The 24,039-nt window shown below is 40.3% G+C and overlaps 1 protein-coding gene across 2 annotated transcripts in view; it reads right to left on the bottom strand.

Annotated features, from left to right (window-relative positions):
• Positions 1-24,039, bottom strand: part of ARHGAP18 (Rho GTPase activating protein 18) — a 96,464-nt gene that overhangs the window by 38,153 nt on the left and 34,272 nt on the right. For both annotated transcript variants that reach the window (XM_030946301.1, XM_030946300.1), the window contains exon 2: positions 1,199-1,398. In XM_030946301.1, the coding sequence (XP_030802161.1) occupies positions 1,199-1,398 (200 nt within the window). The remainder of the gene's footprint in view (positions 1-1,198; positions 1,399-24,039) is intronic.

The following is a 24,039-nucleotide window of genomic DNA, read 5'->3' as shown; positions in this document are numbered from 1 at the left end:
TTGCCTTTGCCTGGCCAGTTTGAGGCAGGTCCATCAGCCAGCTGCAGGAGTGCTCAGCAGTACTTGTGCCCAAGAGAGGAGCTGCACATTAGGCAAGGTGTGGGCTATGGCAACACATGCTTGAGCTGGTAACTCAGCTGGGCTGACTCACTCAGGCTTCACACCAGAGTCAGCTGCAGTAACCAGGGGGAAGAAGGCTCCATGTAAACCCAGTGGAAGTGGTGGGGCTGGGGGTGCAGAGCCTAAAGGCACAGCCGCACCAGTGAGCTGCAGCAAGAGAAGAGGTTCGTATACTACAGAACAATGGGCTCTGCTGCTCTGGACAAAGCCCCATGGCTCTGTAAGAAAACCCCACAGCTCCCCAGTCACAAGGTTTGGGAGCCTTGCTGCTTTCCCCCGGGGCCATGTTGTTATGCTCTTCAGAGCAGTGACTTTTCAAAGTCACTTAGGGAGGCAGAAGAGCAAACCCCTCTGAAAGTGCATTCTTCTCACTCATGTGGAGGCCGTACCAAAACACAAAATTCACCATTTTAATTTACTGAGACTGTGGGTCTTGTAAGAATGGGAGAGAGGCAGCTACTGCATTGTTAAAAAATAATTTTTGAGAGAAAACTGAAATTAAGGACATTACTCCTCTTTTATCTGAGAGGACACAAAAACAAAATAAGAAAAAAAAACTGCCCAGCCTCTAAGACCATGCCCCAAGGAGAGGCCCATAATTCATGCTTCTGAGAAACACAAATAGTACAACTGAACAATCACAATAGTTACAAGCATAGAAAGTTACTCACTAAACTTAAATCGGTTAATCATTGGCTTGTCTTCTAAAGCGTGAGGTTTCTATCCCAATAGCTACAATAACGAACAACATACACAAAGAGTGAAAGGGTAAGTTAGTTCAACAGTAAACTGCAAATAGTTCAGCTGTTGTGATTTGCAAGCACAGACACCTTTCTGATATTCTGAAAGTACTATTCAAAGAAAAATCAGCCTTTTACTTGTCTCTAATAAAACTGTCTTTCAGGGCACTGCCTGTTTCTGGTGACATCAGCAGCAACAGAATTTTCAAAGCAGATGTTCAGGAAAGTGACCTCCTTTTTTGATCTGCATTAGGTAGGTGCCATCTCTTGAAATAAGACTTGAAGAAAAACCCCTAAATCAGCAAACTGATGAACATTGACAGAACAGATTTCATTACCATCTGGCTCTTTCACTACAAGTGCTACTCGTTCCTCGTGATTATTTCCTCTGGTTTCATGGATGTTTTCAAGTTCTTTCCAGTAGTCGTCCATGGACAGTTCATCCAAGGAGTCCTGGGATCCTGAGCGGTCAAACGATGCTCCATCGGGGATTTTCTTGGAATGGTCATGGTTCATTGTATACTGTCCAGACCGACGGCTATAAATGTAAATCAAAAAGAAATTTTTGGTTAACATCTTAAGATACAAGATGTATTAATATGTGTGAAGGCACCATGAATTGTGTCAAAGTATCAAAACAAACCACTGTCAACAAGCAAACCAAGACATTAAAAATTAGTTTTAGTATCTGGAATATATTTTCAATTTAATATTTCTGCTCTATCTCCCTATCCAGAACAGTATGGGAGTCAGTCTTAAAAAGGAAAAAATTAATCCAAGTTCTAGTAATCCTTATTATATATACCTTCAACTCTTCAACAGTCAAGTCCACAAAATTCATGGCACATCTTCCCAGAATCACCACTTAAAGAATTTTTCAAAAACGCCTTTCTGCCTGAGTAAATTCTTACACCTTAACACCTTTCAGTAAATTCTTATACCTTGTCTCGCTTTGCTATTCTGATTTTATTTTTTATTAATATTTACTCTGGTATCTGTGACCTTAATTACAGCTGGGAAAGGACAATGTAGAATTACTGCAGTTACAGTTTGTGAAGTAAACTGGTGAGCCCAAATGTTTAATAAAGACCATAGAAACTATTTGTTTCTATCTTGCTGCCTCTTTGACTGAAAGCTTACCATTTTTACAGTTTGAAGTTAGTGGTTTTTGGTTCACCCTGCCAAACATATAATGCAAAGGCTTCCAAAAGGATCTTTCACCTTAAGTACAGCTGCAGCTACAAAAAAGAAACCAACAAGCTGAAACCTCTAGGTGTCATTTTGACCTCATTAAGTCACTGGTAAAAATGACCACTGACCTAGTAAAGTATTCAGCTAAAAAAGGACACAGGTTGCAATGAAGTTACAGGTCACCCTTACAGTTAAATATACCAAATCAAAAGCCACAAACTGATTCAGGTTAACAGTTGATTACATGAGTAGTATCTGATTTTACTTCAGAGTTATCCCTACTTTTTGTAGAGGTAAGTCTGGACATTGATGATTTTCAGCAACCATTTTCTAAACTACTGCTGTAACACTGTATCAAAATTCTTTCTTTTATTAAAAAATAATTTCTTTGTATTTCAGGAAGAGCTTCAGAGTCTTATATGTCTGAATTTGTCTCCACATTCTAAAGAAGAAGACATGGTTTGGGGTTAGGTAATAAATACCACTCATTCTTAGAGAAAAAACGTATCAAATACCAAGCATTGTGGATTTATCACAATGTAAACACAGTAAACTAAATCCTACCTTCCTATCTAGCTGACTTGGCAAGTTTATGTAGTATTAAAATGAAAGTCTCTTGTCCTTAAATTTTATCTCAGGACAACTGAGGCTTGTCAGCTGCCCCTAGGTAAAACAGCCATGCCTTTCCCTCTGAAGATAAGCTCCTTGTGTGTCCAAGCCACAAATCCTTTCACACCAGACAAGCTTGATTCTCTGATAAGAAATACTAACCATATGGACTTTGCCTTTAAAAGTAAAGAGCCTTATGGAAGGACTCTACACACCCTGTGTCTCTGATCCAAGTGCAAGTTAATAAATGACAATTAATCACCAAGCTAATGTGCACCTCAACACCACTGCTTAACCTGCCCATACTTGAAAGCTCAGGGGAAAACAAACAAAAACATTAAGAACTGTTCAGCTTTTACATCAATGGCAATAACACCATCATGCTCGTAGTGCACATTACCCAATAAATACAACTTCTCCGTGCAGCTACCTCAGTTCTTAAACTTCTCCTGACAGGTGTGTCCCATGTGTGACCTGTGCCGCTTGTGAACTCAGCCCTCATCATTGCAGAAAGATGTTCATGGAGTCACAGAAGTGTCCCCAGCAGGCAGCTGGGGTGCTGAGCGAGGTCAAAGCAGGACAGATGTCCCAGCCCTTGACCAGCCTTCCCTTCTCCTTCAGCTGGAGGTGCTCAAAGCAGACTGGGTCTCTCTCAAAAATATACTCTGGACACTCAAACTGCTGCCTGAAGGACATCAAATTTCAGCTTACTGTCACTCAGTTTAACCCTGTGGAGCTGCTCAGCAGCTCTTGGGTGGCCTTTTACCTTTGGAACAACCTGCTCTCACTGATCCACCTCAGCTGAAATTTAACCACCACTACACACCATGAAAAAAAAAACTAACAGACTAATACATTACAAGCATGCATTTTGAGGAGCTCTGGCAGGCTGAGGTGGGATAGACTCCAATATGCTGTGGCTCTGTGCCACACTCACCGGGCAGAGCTACTCCAGTCCTTCTATAAAAGCCAGGCTTGTCACCTTCTCCAGACTAAGCTCTGTCTGTAAGAAGAGAAGCCTGTGTCCTGAAATGCAGAGCTGACACTCAGCACAGAGCACTCAAGGCCATTTTCAGGGTCCTATGAACATTTGCTGTACATCACAAACACTCCATTAACTCTCAGAGACAGTGTCCTGCCCTTCAGGCTCTGGTCACAGGGCTGCTCTGCTCGACCAAATGTAAGCAGCTTTTCTAGCAAGGCTCCTCCTGGCCTGACCTACCACCCCACATCAACAAACCAATACAGCAACTCCTAATTTTGAGCAGGAAGTACTGACTTCTTGTGAAAGCCCTCTGAGACAGTTTGACATGAATGACCAGGGAATCCTGATGAGAAATATTCATACAAAAACCTAACCACTCTGCGGTGAACTTGGAATCTCTCCTTCAATATCTGTGTTGCTCTAGGCTCATTCTCAGCTGCCAGCCTCAACCCCAGCTCCAGCAACGCTTGAGTTCCTCACGAGCCAAGAGCCACACCACTCCCACTCCACTCACTGATTCCTTGTCTTCCCTCATGAGACTCAACCAACTCCCTATCCCCAGTACTGTACAGTCTGCAAACCTCTTCAAAGCCACCTGCACTTGTTCATAGGCACAATTGCATTTCTGTGGGCTAGGACAGATAGAGGCTCAGGTTCGGAGTGAACAACTGCTAAAGTTCCAGCTGACAGAACTGGTTCAGATCCTTTTTTCACTTCACTTGGTTCAAGGTTTCTTGCCTTGCATACTGCCCCAGAGAAAGATATTGGTGAAGCAGTATTTGGTGTATAAATCTGCACAGCCATGGCTCCAGGCATCTTCATCTCTGTCTCTCCTATGAACCTTCCCCTGAGTACAAAAAGGCACAAACAGAACCTTCTGAAGATAATGATCTACCTGATCTACCTTGATGTAGATGAGAAGAGAAAAACAATTTTAAAATTTCACAGCATATGTAAAAATAGGCTGCCAATTAATATTTTTATTTTTAGATATCTGTTGACAAGAGCAAGAATATGGGTCTTCTGCTGTGACCTTCCACAAAATTCAATTCTTCTCCAAACTTATCCTCAGTAAGCATTTGTTGTATATTGCACAATAGCAATGCAGAGGTGGAAATGTTAAGGGCAAGAAGAACACAGAGAAGGGAAAAAGTAATCAGTCTTAGTAATAATATAAGAATTGGAGAGATCTTTTTAAATATAATTAATGCCACATGTATAGGCTCATAAAAAATTATTTTAGAAGTATTTCAAATGCCCCATGGCACAAACTTTGAAATTTTGTAGAAAACTGATTTCCAAAAAACTATCAGTAGGAAATAAGTATGGCTCATGAAAAAAAAAAAAGCCATTACTGCAGTGGGAGAAAACAGGCTACTTCCCCAGTACATTGTTGTTTTCAAGTGTCCAGTTTATGTATTTAAAATTTGAAAAAAGCAGCTGCTTTTCACAAGGATCTTAAAGGAGATCTCTTTTTTTCCCCCTAGAAAATGTAAGGTACTGTTAATGCATACAGTCACTTGAAGCAATTTTCAAGCATTTCAGATTACTAAATAGCAAGCTTACTCACCAGCAGTTTCATCACCCCCAGAAAACTCATATTTTTATTAATGTCGTAACTAACAGCACACTCAAACTCCATTAAAATGTTAACATCTATTTCCACTTACTTGTAAAATAGTTTACTCTTCAAATAGCTTTACAGGGAGCAGTGCAATATTCTCATTTCCAGATGGCACAGTCAGTTCTGACCTCTGATACTCAGACATTGACCTTTGCAGCCGATGAGATTTTTGCCTGTTTATTTCAGTACAAAACACAGCCCTCAGGCATAAAACTCATTCTTCAGTATAGTTATTGCAGTGTTTTACCAATTTCATATTCTTGTCCCACCCACCAGAGATACTTTTTTTATTGGAAACATCAAGGATGCGAGACAAAGCACTCCAGGTCTTCCAGAAGGAAGCCATTAAAAACAATTCTTGTAAAGAACACCATTCATTACATTTACAAGGGAAAAAACAGATTTGGGTTACTTTACTAAGTACTGATGTGCTTCATGTTGTGGCAAGTACTTAAAGGAGAAGAACTGCGTACAAATTGATGCCTATATAACAGAACAAAGTTACAAGGTGCTTATATAGTCTAAGATATCAGTATAACCTAATATATCTTTATAACCTGATATCAATGTAACCTAAATCATGACTCTTTACATATATATATATAATCTGATACCTATATAACCTGATATAAATAGCTTTTTTATAAAATGTAATGGCTAGGTTAACTAGTTTCTTAATGCTGAATAGACAGAAAAAGAAGAAAAAACTCACCAGGTAGATAGCTTTAGAGATAGGTAAGTATAGTACGAATGAAAAATTGGCAAGTGCAAAGCCACTTAGCCACAAAACAAAGAATTTAGGCTGGTTAAGACTAGACAGACCAAGGAACACCATAACTGGGCATGCTCCAAAGACAAAGCTGAAAAGTTCAGATGTGAAGAAGACCTCAGAAGCATTCAAAAACCCCTGACAACCCCAAATTGGGGAGATACAAGCAGTGCAAAAGAACACTCTAATAACCATGAGATCATACTATGTAAATTACTTCTGACACATATGAGATGATACTGCAGTGACACAGCGATACTAAGCAATACTTACTATATAAATACACCACAGCACTTGACAAGGGTGGGTGAGTTAAGAGGAGATATCCCCCTCACCATCAGGGCTGCAATAAACAAATACCTGCTCTATAGACATCGGTCTATGGGGATTTATTTCCAGCCTATCTTTCAGGCATCAAAATGTTTTCTTTACAGCCTTTCCTTTTGTGACCAACTGTGTCCTTTCTCAGCCTTTAAGAAAATATGACTCTTTACATTAATCATTGATTTATGCCATAATAAAATTTGGCTTTTTTTCCAGTTCTGTCACCCTGATTTTGATTTCCTCAAGAATCATTTTATAACAGTGCAGCTGTCTTTATTCCTTACCTTCTCCCCTGTGAAAACTATATTTCCCGTCTGCTCCACTGCCTTTTTAGCAGTTCATAATTGACATTTGTCATGTGTAAACTACAACAGCTAGAGATGAATCAGTTTTTAAGGTGCACTTCCACTGGCATTTCAGATAAATTCACTTTGCAGAAAGCTAATTTTGTCCTTAATCCCATTTTTCTCACTTGAAGGTGAAGGACTATGTTGTGTTCTAAAAGAGTGAGTGATGAGAAAAAAATATAATCTTTGCCATTTTTGTAGTGCTAACCACTAATTTTGCATCTGAATATAACCTTTCAAGATGGTTTGGAGTTTGTCTTCCCAAGTAACCATTGCAGGTGATGGGGCCCTGCTCTCCTGGAGATGGCTGAACACCTGCCTGCCATAGGAAGCAGGGAATTAATGCCTTGTTTTTCTCTGCTTGTGTGCATGGCTTTTGCTTTCCCATTAAACTGTGTCTCTCTCAAATCCATGAGTTTTCTAGCTTTTATGCTTCCAATTCTCTCCCCAGTCCTGTTGGTGAGGGAGTGACTGAGTGGTGCTTGATTGCTGGCTGGGCTTAAACCACAACATCAAGTGATGTAATTATTTGTCAAACTGAACTATTACATATCCTTAAACTGTACACTGAAAATACAATGTTTGGCCTTAAAAGTGTCTTTAAATCCTAGCCATTAACCACTGCTGTTGGAATTCTTGTACAGGCAATGTCTTGAGCACTGCTGCCCTTCACACACATTTTCTGGCACTGCAATAAACAAGCACTTTACTTAGGAGTTACACAAAACAACAAAAACATATCTGACTACAGCTACACTACCGCAGGAACTTCTGAAATGTCCATGCAAAGAGAGTCAAAAAAGCTGTTTAGCAGTATTACTGCAGCCATAAATTGAGCTGATAATGAGGCTCACTGTTTCTGGACATGACACCAACACAACGCTTAGATGTGTTAACCTGATAAACAAGACACAAAGAGAGGGGGAGAAAAAAGGGGTGGGTACTTGGCTCAGAGAGGTGAAGCCTGCTGCTCAAATTCATGGTGTAAATCAGTGACAGAAACAAGAATAATTCTCAGATCTCTGGAGCCTTTCACCACTGGACCACTGAGTGTTAAAGATTGAGATCTGACCCCATGGCATACTGCAAGACAGATAAAAGGAAGCTTTGCTTTTGTGGGTTTGTGATCGACTCCAGCACTGTGGCTATAAATAAAACAGCGCTCTCAAAGAACAATTATCTTGTTGACATAGGAGTTACAAAGTACAGTAATCTGTGTAAGTAATTTTAAGTTTGGATAGTACAAAGGCTAGCTAAATTGAAACAACCAAAAAAATGCCTTTGAGTACTAGTACTGGTTCATTCTGAAAACTATTTACTGAGCAATCACATCCATGAGACGCTGTGTCCTTAAACATAAATACCGGACTTCTTAAATTCTGTCTAATCTAAACAACTAAGCAGACAAGGAGAGGAAAACAGTGTGCTCTCCTGTCCCACTTCTCATTCTGAATGCTGAGCTACAAGAAGTGCGGGAATAAGTCAAACTCCTAAACCCAAAGCTCTCCCCATCCCTCCCCTCCTTTCAAGAGCCCAAGCAGCACCACAAGATGCAAAAACTTCTTAACTGAATTAATCAAGAAAGCTCTAATCCAATGGCTGCATGTGGCTGCAGCTCCCCCATTCTTGGCTGGATCACTGACCTGGAAAGTGATTGCCAGACTTTCCTACAGCCATGGTGCCTACCAAAAGGGCATCCTGATTTTTCATGATTTCTAGGAAAAGCTGCAGAGTGTTTTTGTTACCAAATCACTTATCCTAGTAGTTTCAACCCAATGTTTGAGACACTTTTGACACACCACCCCTTCACACACTATCCACCATTTTGCAGTGGAGTTTTGAGCACTTTTTGAAGTCTTCTGTTAAAAAAAAATCAAATTGAAATTGATGTGGCTATCAAAGCAGGCTTTCCTAAAATAACTGAATTTTACATAAAGCCACAGAGTAGTGACACTACCTAAATTAAAATAAATTGTTTTTTGAAAATGAAAATGTTATCTTTTTACAAGAATTAACACGTTAAAAGAGGAGCTTTTAAATTTAATTGATAGCTAAAACCTCCAGTTGCAAACAAAAGCCGGTATCATAACCTTTCATAAATAACACGTAAACCTTGAGCAAGACCAAGTCCGGACACTTGGTGTCCAGAACAATGCAAAAATACTTCTTACCACCCTTAAAGTGCTTCATAGCTTTTATAAGCATTAGAGAAACCTCAGTCTGGGCTTGTATGGCTGCTTTTCATTCTACCTCCTAAATCTTGTCACATATTGGAACAGCTGCATCCTTTCTTTTCTACCTTTTGTGACATATGCTCTTTCCATGACTGACTGCAAACTCTCCTGCAATTCAGTCTTTTCAAGAGAATCATACAGAACATGGAAAAATTACAGTAAGGAAGCAACATAATTTAACAGTATTTTTCATGAAGTGACACATAGCATTCCTTCTCTCCCACATTAAATAATTTCATTTTGGCTACTCTGTAACTTTATGGAACATTTTGAATGTCAAATGCAAACAAAGTTCCCCAAAATCCCCCTTAAGCTCCAAAGAAAAGCCAGAGAAGTAGGAACTGAGGCAAAGCTCTGTTTTTCCAAAGAGTACAAAGTGATTGCAGAGAAGGTATAAAACAGTACTCAGTTTCTAAATTAACATAAAAAAGGCTGAGCAAAGAGAATCAGGTCTCTCAGGATTTTTTGTAATACCATCAGCTGCTTTTAATACCTGCTCAAAACTGCTCTGGAGATTAACAACAACAACAAAACCAACAAAGAAAACCAAAACCAAACAAAACCAAAAATACAGAAAACCCCACCAACTGGCATTTTAAACCCTTCCATGAATAATAAATACAAAACAGGCCAAAGTTAGGCTTGCCAGACTCTAATTTTAAGAAGTTATATATACATATATATATATATATGTATATGTAACTTTTTATATGTACATATATATATACACCATATTGCTTTCAGCCACATCCCCACACCCTCATTACTATTTATATAAGATTTTTTTTACCCTCATGCACATAACCTTAGTACTTTCCCAACCCCAGCCTGTTGCTGAAGAAAACAGGAAAGAAATTGCGGCAATGGCACAGACTATTACACTCAACATTCTAATCCACTGCACCAGAAATGGCAGATTCCAGGTACAATGCCAAAACTTAATCTGCCTGAACTATATGCAGCACTTCCAAGAAGATTAAAATATTTCATGACATTTCCTTTGACAGGACCTCATGTTCCTACATTTGGACACTGTTTTCCACTTCCAATGACATAAATAATAATTATGGTAAGCTAATAAATTTACATACTCTATCTAAAATGAATAATAAACTCACCTTGAATATTGTGTGCAGTTTTAGTCACAATCAATATTCACAGTCAGAATATAAGGATGATATTAAGTTATTAGAGAGCATCCAAAGGAGGGCAACAAAGATGGTGAGGGTGCTTGAGGGGAAGCCGCATGAGGAGCAGCTGAGGTCACTTGGTCTGTTCAGCCTGGAGGAGACTGAAGGGAGACCTCATAGCAGTCTGCAATTTCCTTGTGAGGGGAAGAGAAAGAGCAGACACTGATCTCTTTTTTGGGGTGACCAGTGACAGGAAATGGCCTGAAGTTGTCTCAGGGGGGATTTAGGTTGGGTATCAGGAAAAGGTTTTTCACCCAGCGTGGAGAGGGTGGTTGGGCACTGGAACAGGCTCCCCTGGGAAGTGGTCACAGCACCAAGCCTGACAGAGTTCAAGAAGCATTTGGACAATGCTCTCAGGCACAGGGTGTGACTCTTGGGGATGTTCTGTGCAGGGCCAGGAGTTGGACTCAATGATCCTTGTGGGACCCTTCCAGCTCAGCATATCCTGTGATTTTGTGGTTCTGTTACAGATCACTGGCACCCCACGTATGATGTGAATGAAAAGAGGTGCTAGAACTATAACAGCCACACATTTGGACAGTTGCCAAAGGAGTTATTTGCTAAGCCATCTCAGGTTGTTTCAGGAAAAACATGACCTTGTTCCACTCTACACAAAGCGAGAAAGAATTCAGGACTGACAAGTACAGCCATAAAGCCTCTCCCCACAAGATGACTGCATCAGCTGTCTTTCCTCGGTTTTGGGGGTACTGCTGCATTCCCAGCATCCAAGCTGTTCAACTCAATGCATGCTTTTATCATTATTCTACAACCATAATATGCAGAAGCCTGCTTGTTTCTTTTAGAAAAAGGTGATTCTCAAGGACTCAGATTTGGAGATTATTTAAAACCCCAAAACATTATGACATAATGTATTATCAGACCTGCAATGAAATTATCTAGCTAAACAGAGAAGTATGAGGAGAAATTGGTTTTGGTTTTACTTCTGTACAACATGAAGTCAACAGAATTGTCTCAGGTCCTGACATTCTGACCCTCTTAATCCTCATTTGAATGAAGACTCCTAAGAGGCTTAGGATTCACATTCCTAGTTTTTGCACATACTTATCCATTTCTGTTCCAAATCACACATTTCAGAAAATCAGCTATTCCCAGGAGAGCAAAATCCAGAAGGGAAAACAAGGGGACATTGGAATGTGGGCGACTTGTATAGGTAAAATCACAAAAGTAGCATCACATTAGGAGCTGGTTTGCAAGTCACACACACCTTTGGAAAAGCTGGGACTGCTCACCCCATCCCAAGTCCCACTGAATGAAAACTGAAATCAATTTCCAAACTCAACAAACACTCATTGTATTTCCCTTATAGTCAACCCTTATTGTGTTTAAACCTATAGTTTAAAAAAAAAGAAATGAAAACAGAAATCAATTTCCAAACTCAACAAACACTCATTATATTTCCCTTATAGTCAACCCTTATTGTGTTTAAACCTATAGTTTAAAAAAAAGAAAAACGGCCTACAGCTAGGAAAATAAGAACAAGAAGGGCCTCATATGAGTCTCCTTTGTCACATTTTTGGCTCTGTCCCATGGTCAACTGACCTACCTTTCTCATTCCTTCCAAATGCCTTCTGTATCACCTGGCTTCATATGGGCACACCTGTTTTCATTTGTAATTTTGATTCTTTAAATTCTCTACAATTCATATCAATGACAAAAATGTGGGCAAAATATGTTCCTTGTAACCACCCTCATGCTGCTTATTGGGAAAACACTCAAGCATATAATACACATTTCAAAACTATACTTTTTTTCTGTAATCTTCCAAGAGAACCACTGGAACTAATCTTACCCCAAAGAAGAGAATAAAGCCTGTGTGAGACCACTTCAGGCTACACAAATATCAAAGAGAATAAACCAGGAAGTGAAACAGATACAGTATTTGTAGTTCCATTATTGAGAGGCAGAGAGGAAAGATTTAAATAATTTATTTTTCTTTTCACGCTGGAAAAAATAAGCATGGCAACAAAGCCCAATTTAAGATACCCCGGCAAATACGAAGACCATTTAGTAAAGTACAGTTGTAGCCATGAAATTATACTGGAGTTACTTTTGTGCTCTTAAAAGCAATTAGTTCTCTAAAATCATTAGCTCTTACCATTTTAAAGGACCTCTTAGTTAGGCCTATAACCCTGTTACTTGCCAATATATGGCTTACAGCACCACTCAGTAATTTTGTTTATGCTTGAAGGGAATTGGCACACATTCACAGGCAATTTATTACAATATAATCCTTACATTCAGAATAAATTGTAAATGAATTTTTATGAGCAATCCCAAAGAAGGAAATTCATGCAGGAATCTAAAGAGGTTTTGTACGGAAACCTCTTTCATTTTCCAAACAAACCGCCAACAAAGACCCAGTAAGACAAAGCAGATAAAACTGGTCTCAGAGAAGCTGGACAAGGGAGGGAGAGGAGGATGCAGGAAGGGCTGAGGAGAGCAGCACGAGCAAGGTGGGCCAGTACTTAAGGATTCTGAGGGATACAGGTCTGTTCAGAAGCAAAAAATAAGAGAGATGCTTAACAGCAAGGGGATAGGAGAGAGGGAGGCCTCAAGGATGCTGCAAGGAATGGACCATCTGGGTTTAGTTCAGGCTCAGCATACAGAAAGTGGCATTTGCAAACAGCTTCAAAAGTGGTGGCTGGGATTTCACCTACTGCCAGAGGAGCTAACACATAATGCTGCACACGCCTCTGCACATGAGGCAAACCTGCTCTGAGAAATTCCTTTAATAGGAGGCAGACAGGGTGTGCCACAGCAGGAGCAAAGGGCAACGCAGATGTGCCCTGATCCAGCTGTTTCCTCTACACTTCTCCCCACAGACCCACTGCACAAAGAGGGCACTGGAGAAGCCCATTCCCACCTCAGCAAAAGAAAAGAGGCTGAAAAGTGCACTCAGTGACAATTTTGACTTTTTATCTTTCAGGGCAACGAGCAAAATTGTGAGTCTCTGCAACATCTCCTTCCCTATCAAATTCCTTCTTCTAAGCAAATATTCCTGGGAAATACCTGTTCCAGAGTTGCAACAGCTGAACTGTCTGCAGAAGAGTACTGCAGAACCATGCCAACCTGTGCTCTGTTACCTGTGCTAATGAGCACTTCTAAAGGCTTCTCATCCTATGAACAAGCAAGGAACTCATTAAACAAACCAAAATTACATTAATATACTCCTTCCCTCCTCACTTTTCTTGGGTAGTTCTTAAACGTCAGCAGGCAACCAAGCAAGCAGGAAGCAGCTCAGGATCAAAGATTTTCTTTTTCTCTCTCTCACCCTCTGTTGCTACATCTGTTTTCTGAACATCAGTAGAAAAGACATAAAGATCTGTATTTTTTTCAACCAAGACCCCTGCAAATCTTTGCTGGTACTTGTATGCATAGGTATGTCCCTTCACCTACAGATTACAAATACAGATGTAGAGCTACCAGTCTGGATATACAGATGTGTTTGTGTGCAAATGTGGAAGATAGCCTACCACAGGGCTCACTGCTGTGCTACCTGTCCACAAGCTGTGAGTTCCAGGGCTTGAATACAAAACCAAAACTTCAACAATAAGGATTTGAAAGAGCTTTGGTTTTGTTCCAGGAGAGGGGCAGGGGGGGAAAGAGAACATAATAGAAACCAAGTAACAGAGGGAAAACAGACATGAAACGAACACTGGAAATCAAGAAAAAAATAAACAAAACATGCAATTACATATCGATCATTTAACAGAAAAAAACATTCAAAATGAAAAAACAAACCCTAAAAAACCCATCTCATGCGTATTCTATTATTATTTGATCACAGTTTCACACATGTAGTCCTTGGTTCTCATTTCCACTACCAGCATTCCATTCTTTTGCTCTTTACTCTTAAATGTGATTTTTTTTTAGTGTAAGCAGTCTCCATTCCAGGTGGGTACCTAGGTAGAGAGTACATCCAAACTTAATACAGTTAGGGAAGAGTGCTGTCATATTTTAAGGCAGCAAGAGGGATTGTACAAGTCTGGTCAGAAAGAGAAATATGACAGTCACTACTTGCACTGCAGCTGAAAAGAAAAAGTGCTGCTAGTAAAATAACAAAAAAAGAAAAAAAAACCAAAACCAAAAGAGCTCTCACCAACTTTAAATTACTGAAATTACTCATCAAAGAGGATGCAGATGGAGTCTGCAAGAATTCTGGCATTTCTATATTAAACACAAGTTAAAAAAAAAAAGTCTGTGTTTAGAGTTGCAAATTATCTAGTTGATGTCTCTTAATACAAATTATTTAGGAAAATTCTTTGTTTTCCTCCCTAACCAACATCCCATTATCTACCAACATCTTAAAAACATGAAAGATACTGGTTTCTAAGCTGATAACATTTTCCATTATGATTGTTCTAAAAAGATATTAGTCTATGTTGAAAGAAATTGATCCGTTGCGTGAAACATCATGAATCTGGATTTCAACATCATTGCATCGTTAATATTAGCCATAACTCTTATTCTGCATTCGCAAACAAAATACTTCAATGGAGGGCTAACTGCCAGCAAAAAATGCAAGGAAAAATGACATCGTGCTCTTAACTTTCCCCATGAATCTAGAGGTTCTATCCCCACCTTTAACTTCAGACATATTCCTTTGCATAAAGAGGGCAAAAATAGCACCTATTTGTAATACTAAGTAGCTACAATTATAGATCCCAGTAATAATCAAGGAAAATGAAATACAATACTTCACATATAGCATATTAAACCTGAAGTAAGGCACAATCCATATGCAGATGCTTCTATAAATACGAATTCATATTTTCTTTTGCCACTTTGTATAGAAAAACAAGAGCAATGTAAAAGCACTCATGAGTATTGCTATCCATGATTTTTAGTTACAGGACCAAGCTCCTCATGCTAGACAGCTGTACTTCCCATTATGAGACACATCTACAAATGAATACCATATGTTCTTATATGATACAATACGTATACAGGGAAATAAAAAAACATTTGCTGCCTGCAATAGTAAGTCATATATGAAAACTCCATTTCAGTTAAATTGAAAATAGTGTATTATGACAGTGACCTAAGCCTGCAATTTGGGGGAAAGGGCAGGGAGTGGATGGGTGGAGGAAGGGAAGGCATCCTGAATGGGCCTGACCTTGGTGCACAGAGCAGAGACATTTCCAGGCTGCAAAGGGAATCAGGTGTGAGGCCAACCAGAGCAGGAGCTGCAGGGTGACCCTGAGTCCTTCACTCCCTGCTTCCCAGCTGCACTGCCTGACCACTCTGTCCTGTCCTCAGCCCTGGGCAGCATTCTGCTGGCTTTCCAGCACTGAAGTGAGCACTCATACACCCTAAAAATTAGGGAATCAGTCCACAGCAACAGCGAAGGGAGGTGATGAGGGGACTGAACATCTCTGGGACAGAGCTCAGTGACAAATACATCCTCTGAGCTCAGACAGGGTGACAAAATTAAGTCCCTTCCTACCAGAGGTATTAAAGTAAACGCCTTTTTAATACCATCTGCACTGAAAATGCACACTTGCAGCGTTAAAATTTTATGTGGATACAAGAAATATTTGATCATATAAGTAGCCAATTCTATCTCAGAGGATAAAGAATAATTCCTCTGCCAAAACAAAGCACCTGGACAAAGTCATTTGTAAAGAACTATAGAAGTGCTGACAGACTGACACAGAAATGGAATCACACACTTGTCAGCATGCAAATAGTTTAAAACCTACAAGGAAAGTCAACAGAGCAATGGCAATTGATGTAGAAACTCTGTAACAGGAAATTTACAACACATTGTAACATAAAGGTGAAAAGGAGACTTTCAAAGAAGGACAAATGCCCATATACCTAAATTATACTATTTTCTCAATTCTCAGTTCCCTAAATGCAAAACTTGTGTGTGTACTTTACAGCTTCTGCCACCCTTGTTGAGTGCTTGCACCAGACATGCTCGAATCTCCTTCATCTTTGAAGGTCAGGAAGGTCCAGTGAAGAATTTTGGGATATTTTCAATGACTGTGCCCTCTAGGCAACTGACTAAATTTTCCCTTTTCTATTGTCTCATGGCACCTCACTGGAAAGTAAATCAGAATTATTTGTACAATGCCCTCTCAGAATAAATATGACCTTTACTACCAGTACGTACGCTACTGTTTTAAACAATGATGTAATGAAACTGCCTCTTCATCAAGAGTGCCAAAGCAGTGCTTTAGTTCCAGCTCCTCCTTTGTCACACAAACTTCACTCCTGTGCAATCTCAGAGTGCCCCAGGGGGTGCCCCCAAGCACAACACCTCCAGGCCATCTCACCTCGCATAAGGCCAACACCTCTCTGAGCAGCCTAAATCCACACCCCAACCAACCATATGCCAGACCCTGGGATCTCCCCACCCTTACCTGCAGGCTCAGGCTCCACCAAGTCAGCACAAGCAGTAAGGCAGCCAGCCTGTTGTACAACCAGTCCAATCCAAGGGAAGGGCAAAGGTGTCTCTCTACTAGGAGATTAAATTGGAAATTGCTACCAGGACTCGCAGAGGATCACGTGGTAACACTGAGCAGAGCCAACTAGACATACAACTGAATCATGCCACCAGCCCAGCACAAAAGTTAACTCTCTGAGGCCACAGCAGAGAACAATTCTTTATTCAGAGACAGTGATGGGTCTATATCCATGGAAACAGCATCAGCATCACCTCAGCACTGTGCCTCCAGCCAATGGCTAGGTTTTCTTCCCCCAGCAGACATGCAAAGTAACACAGTCATCTTTAGAGTAATTAAGCTACTTCCCAAAAAACATTGCCCAATAATCTTGACATAGCAGAAGACTTGACTTCCCAGAATTGTACAAAGGACTTGGGATGGACCTTGTAATTAGTTTTTCCTTAATCTCGTTTAATCCCAGAGGTAATTAGTATCCTAATGCATCCTATTGCAAGGCATCCTTTAAGGGAATCACAGTATACAGGGTCACATCTGTCCACTAGCCTGCCATAACTGGATATGACAGGCACCTTGCCCTCCTTCCAAACTATGAAGCCAGAAAATCAGAGGCCAGCAGACCCTGGTGTACCTGGCTGAAGGAACATGCAAGATGTGGTCCTTGTATCTCCTTAGCTTGAACAATTTCCTCAGTGTTATGAAGAACTCACTCACGCAGATAAGCAGGCAAACTCCCACCTGCACAGCAGCAGCGGCTTGGTGACAAACATGCAAAGCAGATGCTCTGAGAAAACAAAACCTGTGGCACGAGGGATCCTCTGTAATGGAAAAACACAAAGCAATATCCTCCTCTGCTCTTAGGGTCACAAGCTCCCTCCTTAAGAAACTAAATAGATATGAATCGCCTGTTAGCAGCCTGGAACAGCTGAACATCCCATGACAACTTACTGTAGTCCCAATTCTCACATTCTTCTCTGATGGCAGCCAGCTGGAAGCAAACTGGATGACACATGGACTCACAAAAGCTTGAAAATCTTTTGGTGATGGTGGACTTCCCGAGGTAAAACTGGCAAGCTATTGTTTGACCCAGGCAGACTGCTATCAGTGATGGATAGATAGTACTAAAGGATCAGGAAAAAGACCTGGGAAACTCATGCTGTACACCTCCAGAGCTAGTGAAGTCAGCCACAGGGCAGCTCACATATCACTAAATTAAAGTCTTTTTCTTGAAGATGACAAGGCATGTTGGGACTTATTTTAAGTCATTTCCTTGTTTAAAGTACTAGCAACGGTTTCTTGTGAGAGCAGCAGCTTGAAATGAGACAAAGGTTCATCTCTGGCTAGCTAACAACAAGGCACATAACCAAAGTAAATAGTTAGCAATAAAAAATCAAAGCTTTAAAATACTACAATTCCCTTACTAGTCACTGTGCAAAGTATTCATCTACCTGCAAAAGTGTCTTATGCTTTTAGGATACATTTACCTGACAAGTTTCTATTTTCCACCATAAGTAAAAAAAAATCTAACTTCATACTAATATTTTGACTCAGATCAATTTCATCAGTCCTCAGAGGAATCTTGCTATAACTTAAACTACCAGCAAGTGACTAAAAGTTCTTAACACCAGACAAAAAATCATTCCATAAGGATGCAAAGACTATACTAGCATAAATGTATCTTTCAAGTTAAAAATAAGTAATGCATAAAAAAATTAAGGATAAGTATGAAACATGTTTAGCAATTTCAGTGTCCTTCAAAAGTAAGGTAATGTCAAGTGAAATAGAAACAGAGAATACTTTCTCATGTCAACAGTGTGGTAGTATAATGGAGTAAAAACACAATGGAAAACACAAGTGATGTGTCAGAACCCAGGACATCCCTCTGGCTGTCCTGAGCAGACAAGATCCTTGCCAGGGGGCTCAGAGACCCTGGCACAGAGCCCAAGATACCTGTGGTTTTATCATCCGTGGAGCAAGTTACCAACCTTAGATGAAGATCTGCAAGCCACGACAGTTTAAGAAGAATGATAGTGAATTTATCATGGGGTGAAAAAGTAGATTTTGGGGTTTTTAGAATGGGGGTTCAGGGGGCAAGATGGAGGGATCTGGGCGTGTCCAGCCTTTCTTCTTCTTCTTCTTCTTGGCCTCCATCTGCTGTCATGTTGGCACTTACAGATTGGTTTAGAGTAGAAGCTCACTGTCTAACATAGGTGATAGGTATTGGAAAGTAACTGTAAATATTGTATATGTAGTTTTTAGTATAAAGACATAACAATGCCCCGGGGGCAGGGAGAGTGCCCTGGGCTGTCTTGCTGAATGGACCTCAGCTGGACAGGAGAAAATATTTTATAGATAAGGAACAATAAACAACCTTGAGACAGAGAACTGAAGAGCTCTGACTTCTTCTTCAAGTGCCAGGCTGGGAAAAGAGACTTTCTAACCTTTCTCGGGGTCACTCTGACCAGTGAGAGGCCCTGAGAGTGATGCACAATACACACAATACACAGTGATGATCACCACTCACTGACCAATGCCCAGCCCATGTCTGAGCAGTGATCAGCCCCTCCTGGCCAACTCCTCCCAGTTTATTTACTGAACGTGACACTCTGTGGTATGGAATATCCCTTTGTCCAGTTCATGCCAGCTGTCCTGGCCCTGCCCTCTCCCAGCTTCTCACTCACCTGCTCGCTAGCAGAGCACAGGAAACTGAAAAGCCCTTGACTTACAGTAAGCACTACTGAGCAACAACTAAAACATCAGTGTGTTATTGACATTATTCTTGTACTGATTCTAAAACACAGCACTGTGCCAGCCACTAAAAGGAAAATTAACTCTCTCCCTGCTGAAACCAGGACAACAGATGTAACCTTGATTCTTCCACTTAATAAGAACAGTATCCCTTCCTAGAGATTCGCGCAAGATAATCTACCTGAAGAAATACTTCTTAAACATTGAAGCTCCTCTGGATCAAAACTGAATTACATTTTTTGCTTTTTATATTTTTTATACTTTATATATTTTTATATTTATGTGACAACTTGGAGGGTGAGAAAGAAACAGGGGCTCAAAAAACCTCAGAATACTAACATAACTGAGCAACTGAGCACAATATAAAAGGCACCAACCTTGTCCAGAATCAGCACCTGTGTCCACACCCTCCCACACACAGGGGGGAAAAATGAAATCAGAAAGCTAAACACCAAGGTAGGATGAAGGGAAGGTTTCTCAGCCTAGGCTTAAATTCATATGAATACAGCTACACAGCTGTCTGATGGGGTGATGATGGTGCTGGGCTACAGCCTGAGCACAGTGCAGTGGAGGTGTGCCACCACGCAGTACAGCTCAGTAATCTGTTTTCCAGGAGGAAACCCACTATTCATAAGGAAGGAGCACTCCTGTTGCTAAAAGATAGCCAAGAATCTGGTTCCAGGCTCCTACGAACTTTTACACACATGCTGAGACTACAGTACTCAGTTTGAAAGGTTTGAAAAAACTGTCATTTAAGGTTGCTTATGCTGGGTGCTTTGTCATCCCACTTCATCTTGTTCCATCCTGTCCCATGCCCCACTTCCTGTTGGCACAGCCCTGTGCTGACCAACAGTCTGGCTCCAGATGCATTTTTTCACCCTAGCTAACTCTCACCTGCTAACTAACTTGATCTCAGTTAGCAACTTCTGCAAAATCACACAATCAAAACTCAATTTATGCCTGATCTAAATGCCAGAGATTAAGTTTACACATGTATTTGAAATAAAAAGAATTTTTAACAAGCATATTGAGGTCTGTGTTTACTGAGATCCGTATCAAATAGTCCTGCAAACGGACATGAGCAAAAATATTTAAGTTAATATTTTCCTTATATTCCCTAATAGAGGATGACAAATCTTTCTGAAATGATTTCTAAAGAAAGACCAAAAAAACCTAAACACTGTGACAAATCACATGAATTTTAATACCATACATCTTCATAAGCTGTTTTCTAATTTCAAGTCCAAAGTGCCAAATACCAGCTTTCACAGCATGAAGCTCATCATTTCCCATAAACTTTCATAAGCAGCTCCTACTTACTAGGAGAAAAAAAAAAGACTCTGTGTTAGTTTGTTCTTGTAAGGAAGATGTAAATCCATCCAGAGTAAGGATTTCAAACAAATACAGTCCCCTTCTTAGCTTTCACCTCAAAGGAGAACAATCACAGTGTAAATACCCTTTTCAGAAAAGGGAAGACAGGCACTGGACAGATGCTTGGACATTTTCATTAGTACACAGTATTATCAATTATTTGTATTTGTAAAATGCCTTGCATATTTAATAGCTTAGTCTTTTTTACTCTTAAACCAGAAAATATTACTGAAGTTGAAAGTTAGGTTGTGTTTCCTATAGGTAATCATGCAAGCTATTCTGATTAACTGGGAATGAGACATTCCAAATACTGTTTTCATGCACTACCTCGGGCACTAAGAAACCAAAGCAATCTCTCTGGTGCAAAGTTCAGAGCAAAGAAAGGTGTGTTTAAACAAAGCACAGATCAGCAAGCTTTTAAGAGCTTATCAGTGGATGACCAACCCTAATTTAGAAACTGCGTTTTTAATTACCTCATTAGAGTCTGTGCGAATCCAAGCTGGGCTTTTGTTTCTTTTGGGGAGGCAGGCTGCACGCGACACGTGCAGACAACAAGGGAAAGGCAGGTTATCAGCTGCTCTGCAGGAGGAGTGCAGGTGCTCCCTCCAGTGCAATGCACCTGGATTCCAAGGATCTGTTCTCACATCATAGCCTGCCTTTTGCAGGCAAAGGCTGTGCACACGACTGAACACTGAACAGCATGAGTCAGGACTAAATGAGCTGGAGATGAAGCTGGCACCAGCTTTAGAGTGGTTGTTTAAGGACAAGTTGTACCTGAACTGACTAAAAACCTGCCAGTACAAGGTTAAGACATCAAGGATCTTTTCAACAAAACTGAACCAATGGAGCTAAATTATTTCAGACAAGCCTCTCACAGGATATGGCTATAGCCACTACTAGGACTCATAAAAATCAGTTAACTTGTCAAATCACAGCCCCACAGCAAGCACATGGAGCTGGCACAGATGTAGGTTACTGCCAGAGGATTCTGTCAAACCCTCCTTTCCTGGGAGTTTCCTTCACTCTCCTTGTGCCAGCATCATCACTGATGCAGTAACTTGCTGAGTTAGATTAAGGAACTAATCTGTCAAAAAACAACACTTGCAAAAAATATTGCTTTTAGTTGAATTTTTTGTTAATCCAGCTCAACCTACTTCAGCCAACTCAGAAATGCCAGTCAGGGTAATAAAAATATTAGGAAGCTGTAAGTGAGAGATGGAAAGAAACTCTACTCTCAGTGGTGTTCCCCACTCTTTTCAGCACCCATTTATCTCAACCTACTATGACCATGACCTGCACCCACCATCACTGCACATCAAAACATCTGCTGGTTCAGAACAAACCTTAGGAAACACTCTGAAAGGAAAAAAAACCAGTTTCATCAAATATTATCTCTTTTCAACAGAACATGAAGACATTCCTCAAGTTTACCTGAAATGCAGGCCTCTCAGGAGAAGACAACACAGGCAAGCCACCCAAATGAGTTTAGCAGGACATTAAAACCCACCCTCTGGATGGAGTTACAATGATGCTGGTGACCACTCCCACGATGATAACACCATTATCAGCATTCCCTTATCTGGCTGTGGCAAGGACAAGCAGGCTGAGAGGTTTCAGAAGCTATGCTACAGATCTGTAGGATCTCTCATCCTCTTAGCAACTGCTCAGATAAAAACCATCTTCCACTGGCCTGTGGTAACCATAGCTCTGGTGTCCTGCTGTGACCGGCCACTGAGACACAGCTGTGTGTGACAGCAGCGACAGAGCTTCCTCTCTGTTTAGTAGCCAAAGCTTCTTGTTCCAAGCCTCTTGCTTTGTATCTGGAATCACAGACTCTCAACTACAGCTATAACCACAATTATTACATGGATTCTTGGGCTACCTCAAGCCTACAAGAACTTTTTGCTTTATTTGTGCAGCTAAAAATTTAACCTTGCACTTTCTTAGTCTGGAGCAAAGCTCCCTATTATCTCTGGATACAGTATACTCCTGGACCTTGCTGTTGTATTATATTAAAGGCAAAGAATTTCTGACAGAGATGATACTTCATCAGTACCCTTGAGTCCCAACAGTGTTCTAACAAATACGTAAAAATCTGCTAAAAACCATCAACTGATTAAAAACACAAAAAAATTGAGCAATGTACCTTACTAAGCACATATTGCTAAACATTGACCAAACAATTCTCACACTTCATCCTAATTATTTTCCTTTTTTTCAATTAGGGATACGAATTCAAAATATCTGACTTCCCAAAGCCAGAGTAACACCTGTCGGGGTGGTTTAGGGACTGCTGGACTGGAAGAAAAAGGAGTTGGAGGAGTGATGAACTGATATTCATACTGATGCTAAATCAAGCAAAAGTGCTGACTGTTCTGCTACAGCTGGGCAGTGAGTATGCATGGCAAGGTCTTTATTTATTTATTTGTTGAAGACAATGCTATTCTTACTTTGTTGCTTTCTTGTGTATGCTGTACCTTCAACCATTATTCTAAGTATGCTAAAAATATTCAGATTAGCTCTTCCTCAAATACTTCAATGCAAATACTTCACCTCAAATGGTTTAAAGTTCCCCAAGCATACTGGGGGCCCTATGGAGGAAACATTTTTAACACATTTTTATTGTCAACTTTTGGCCTAAGAAGCCTCCCTAGGAAAGACGGCTATTGTAGAAAGATGACAGATAAAATACCTGAAATTATCAAGAAATCATTTCTAGTCTAACAGGATTGGGATGCTGTATCAGGGATGGCAGGGAACAGTCACAGAACAAGAGAGAATATTGAGCAGCTTACCCTCTTGTGAAAATATGACCAGGTACATACTATATCTGTGCATGTTTTTATTCTGCTGTAATACAAGACAGCTAGCCCAAAACAATAATCAAAGAGTAAGTTCACAGCTTCAACTTTTCTGGGAGTGCAGAGGTGCTCATCCTATACACTGGTCACGATATCATCAGAAATACACCTGAGAAAATGGTGGCTAAAATTGTACTTGAGTAATTACTCAAGTCTGTCTATTTTTTACATATCGAAATAGTAAGAAACAAATCTCCCCCTCTTTTTTTTTTTTTGCCTATTTATTTGGCTCTAAGTATTTAAATTTCCTGCCTGAACATTATTATTTTGAAACCACGACTCCAAGGCTGAGGCAGGTTCATTGCAAAACCAGCAGCCCTCACAAAATAGCCTGTTGGCACACTGCAAGTACTCAAAGCTTATGAGCAGGGTATTTTTCTTCCCCTGGCAAAGCAGATTTACTGAGGAGTCTGGACTGACAGTCAGTGAGTCATGCATAGCCAAATCTGCAATACCACTCACAGCGGGAACCTCGCTGTATCACTTACTGTAATT

Source organism: Camarhynchus parvulus, chromosome 3 (assembly GCF_901933205.1).
Source record: "Camarhynchus parvulus chromosome 3, STF_HiC, whole genome shotgun sequence".
NCBI classification, from domain to species: domain Eukaryota; kingdom Metazoa; phylum Chordata; class Aves; order Passeriformes; family Thraupidae; genus Camarhynchus; species Camarhynchus parvulus.
This window is presented reverse-complemented; position numbering and strand designations above follow the sequence as displayed.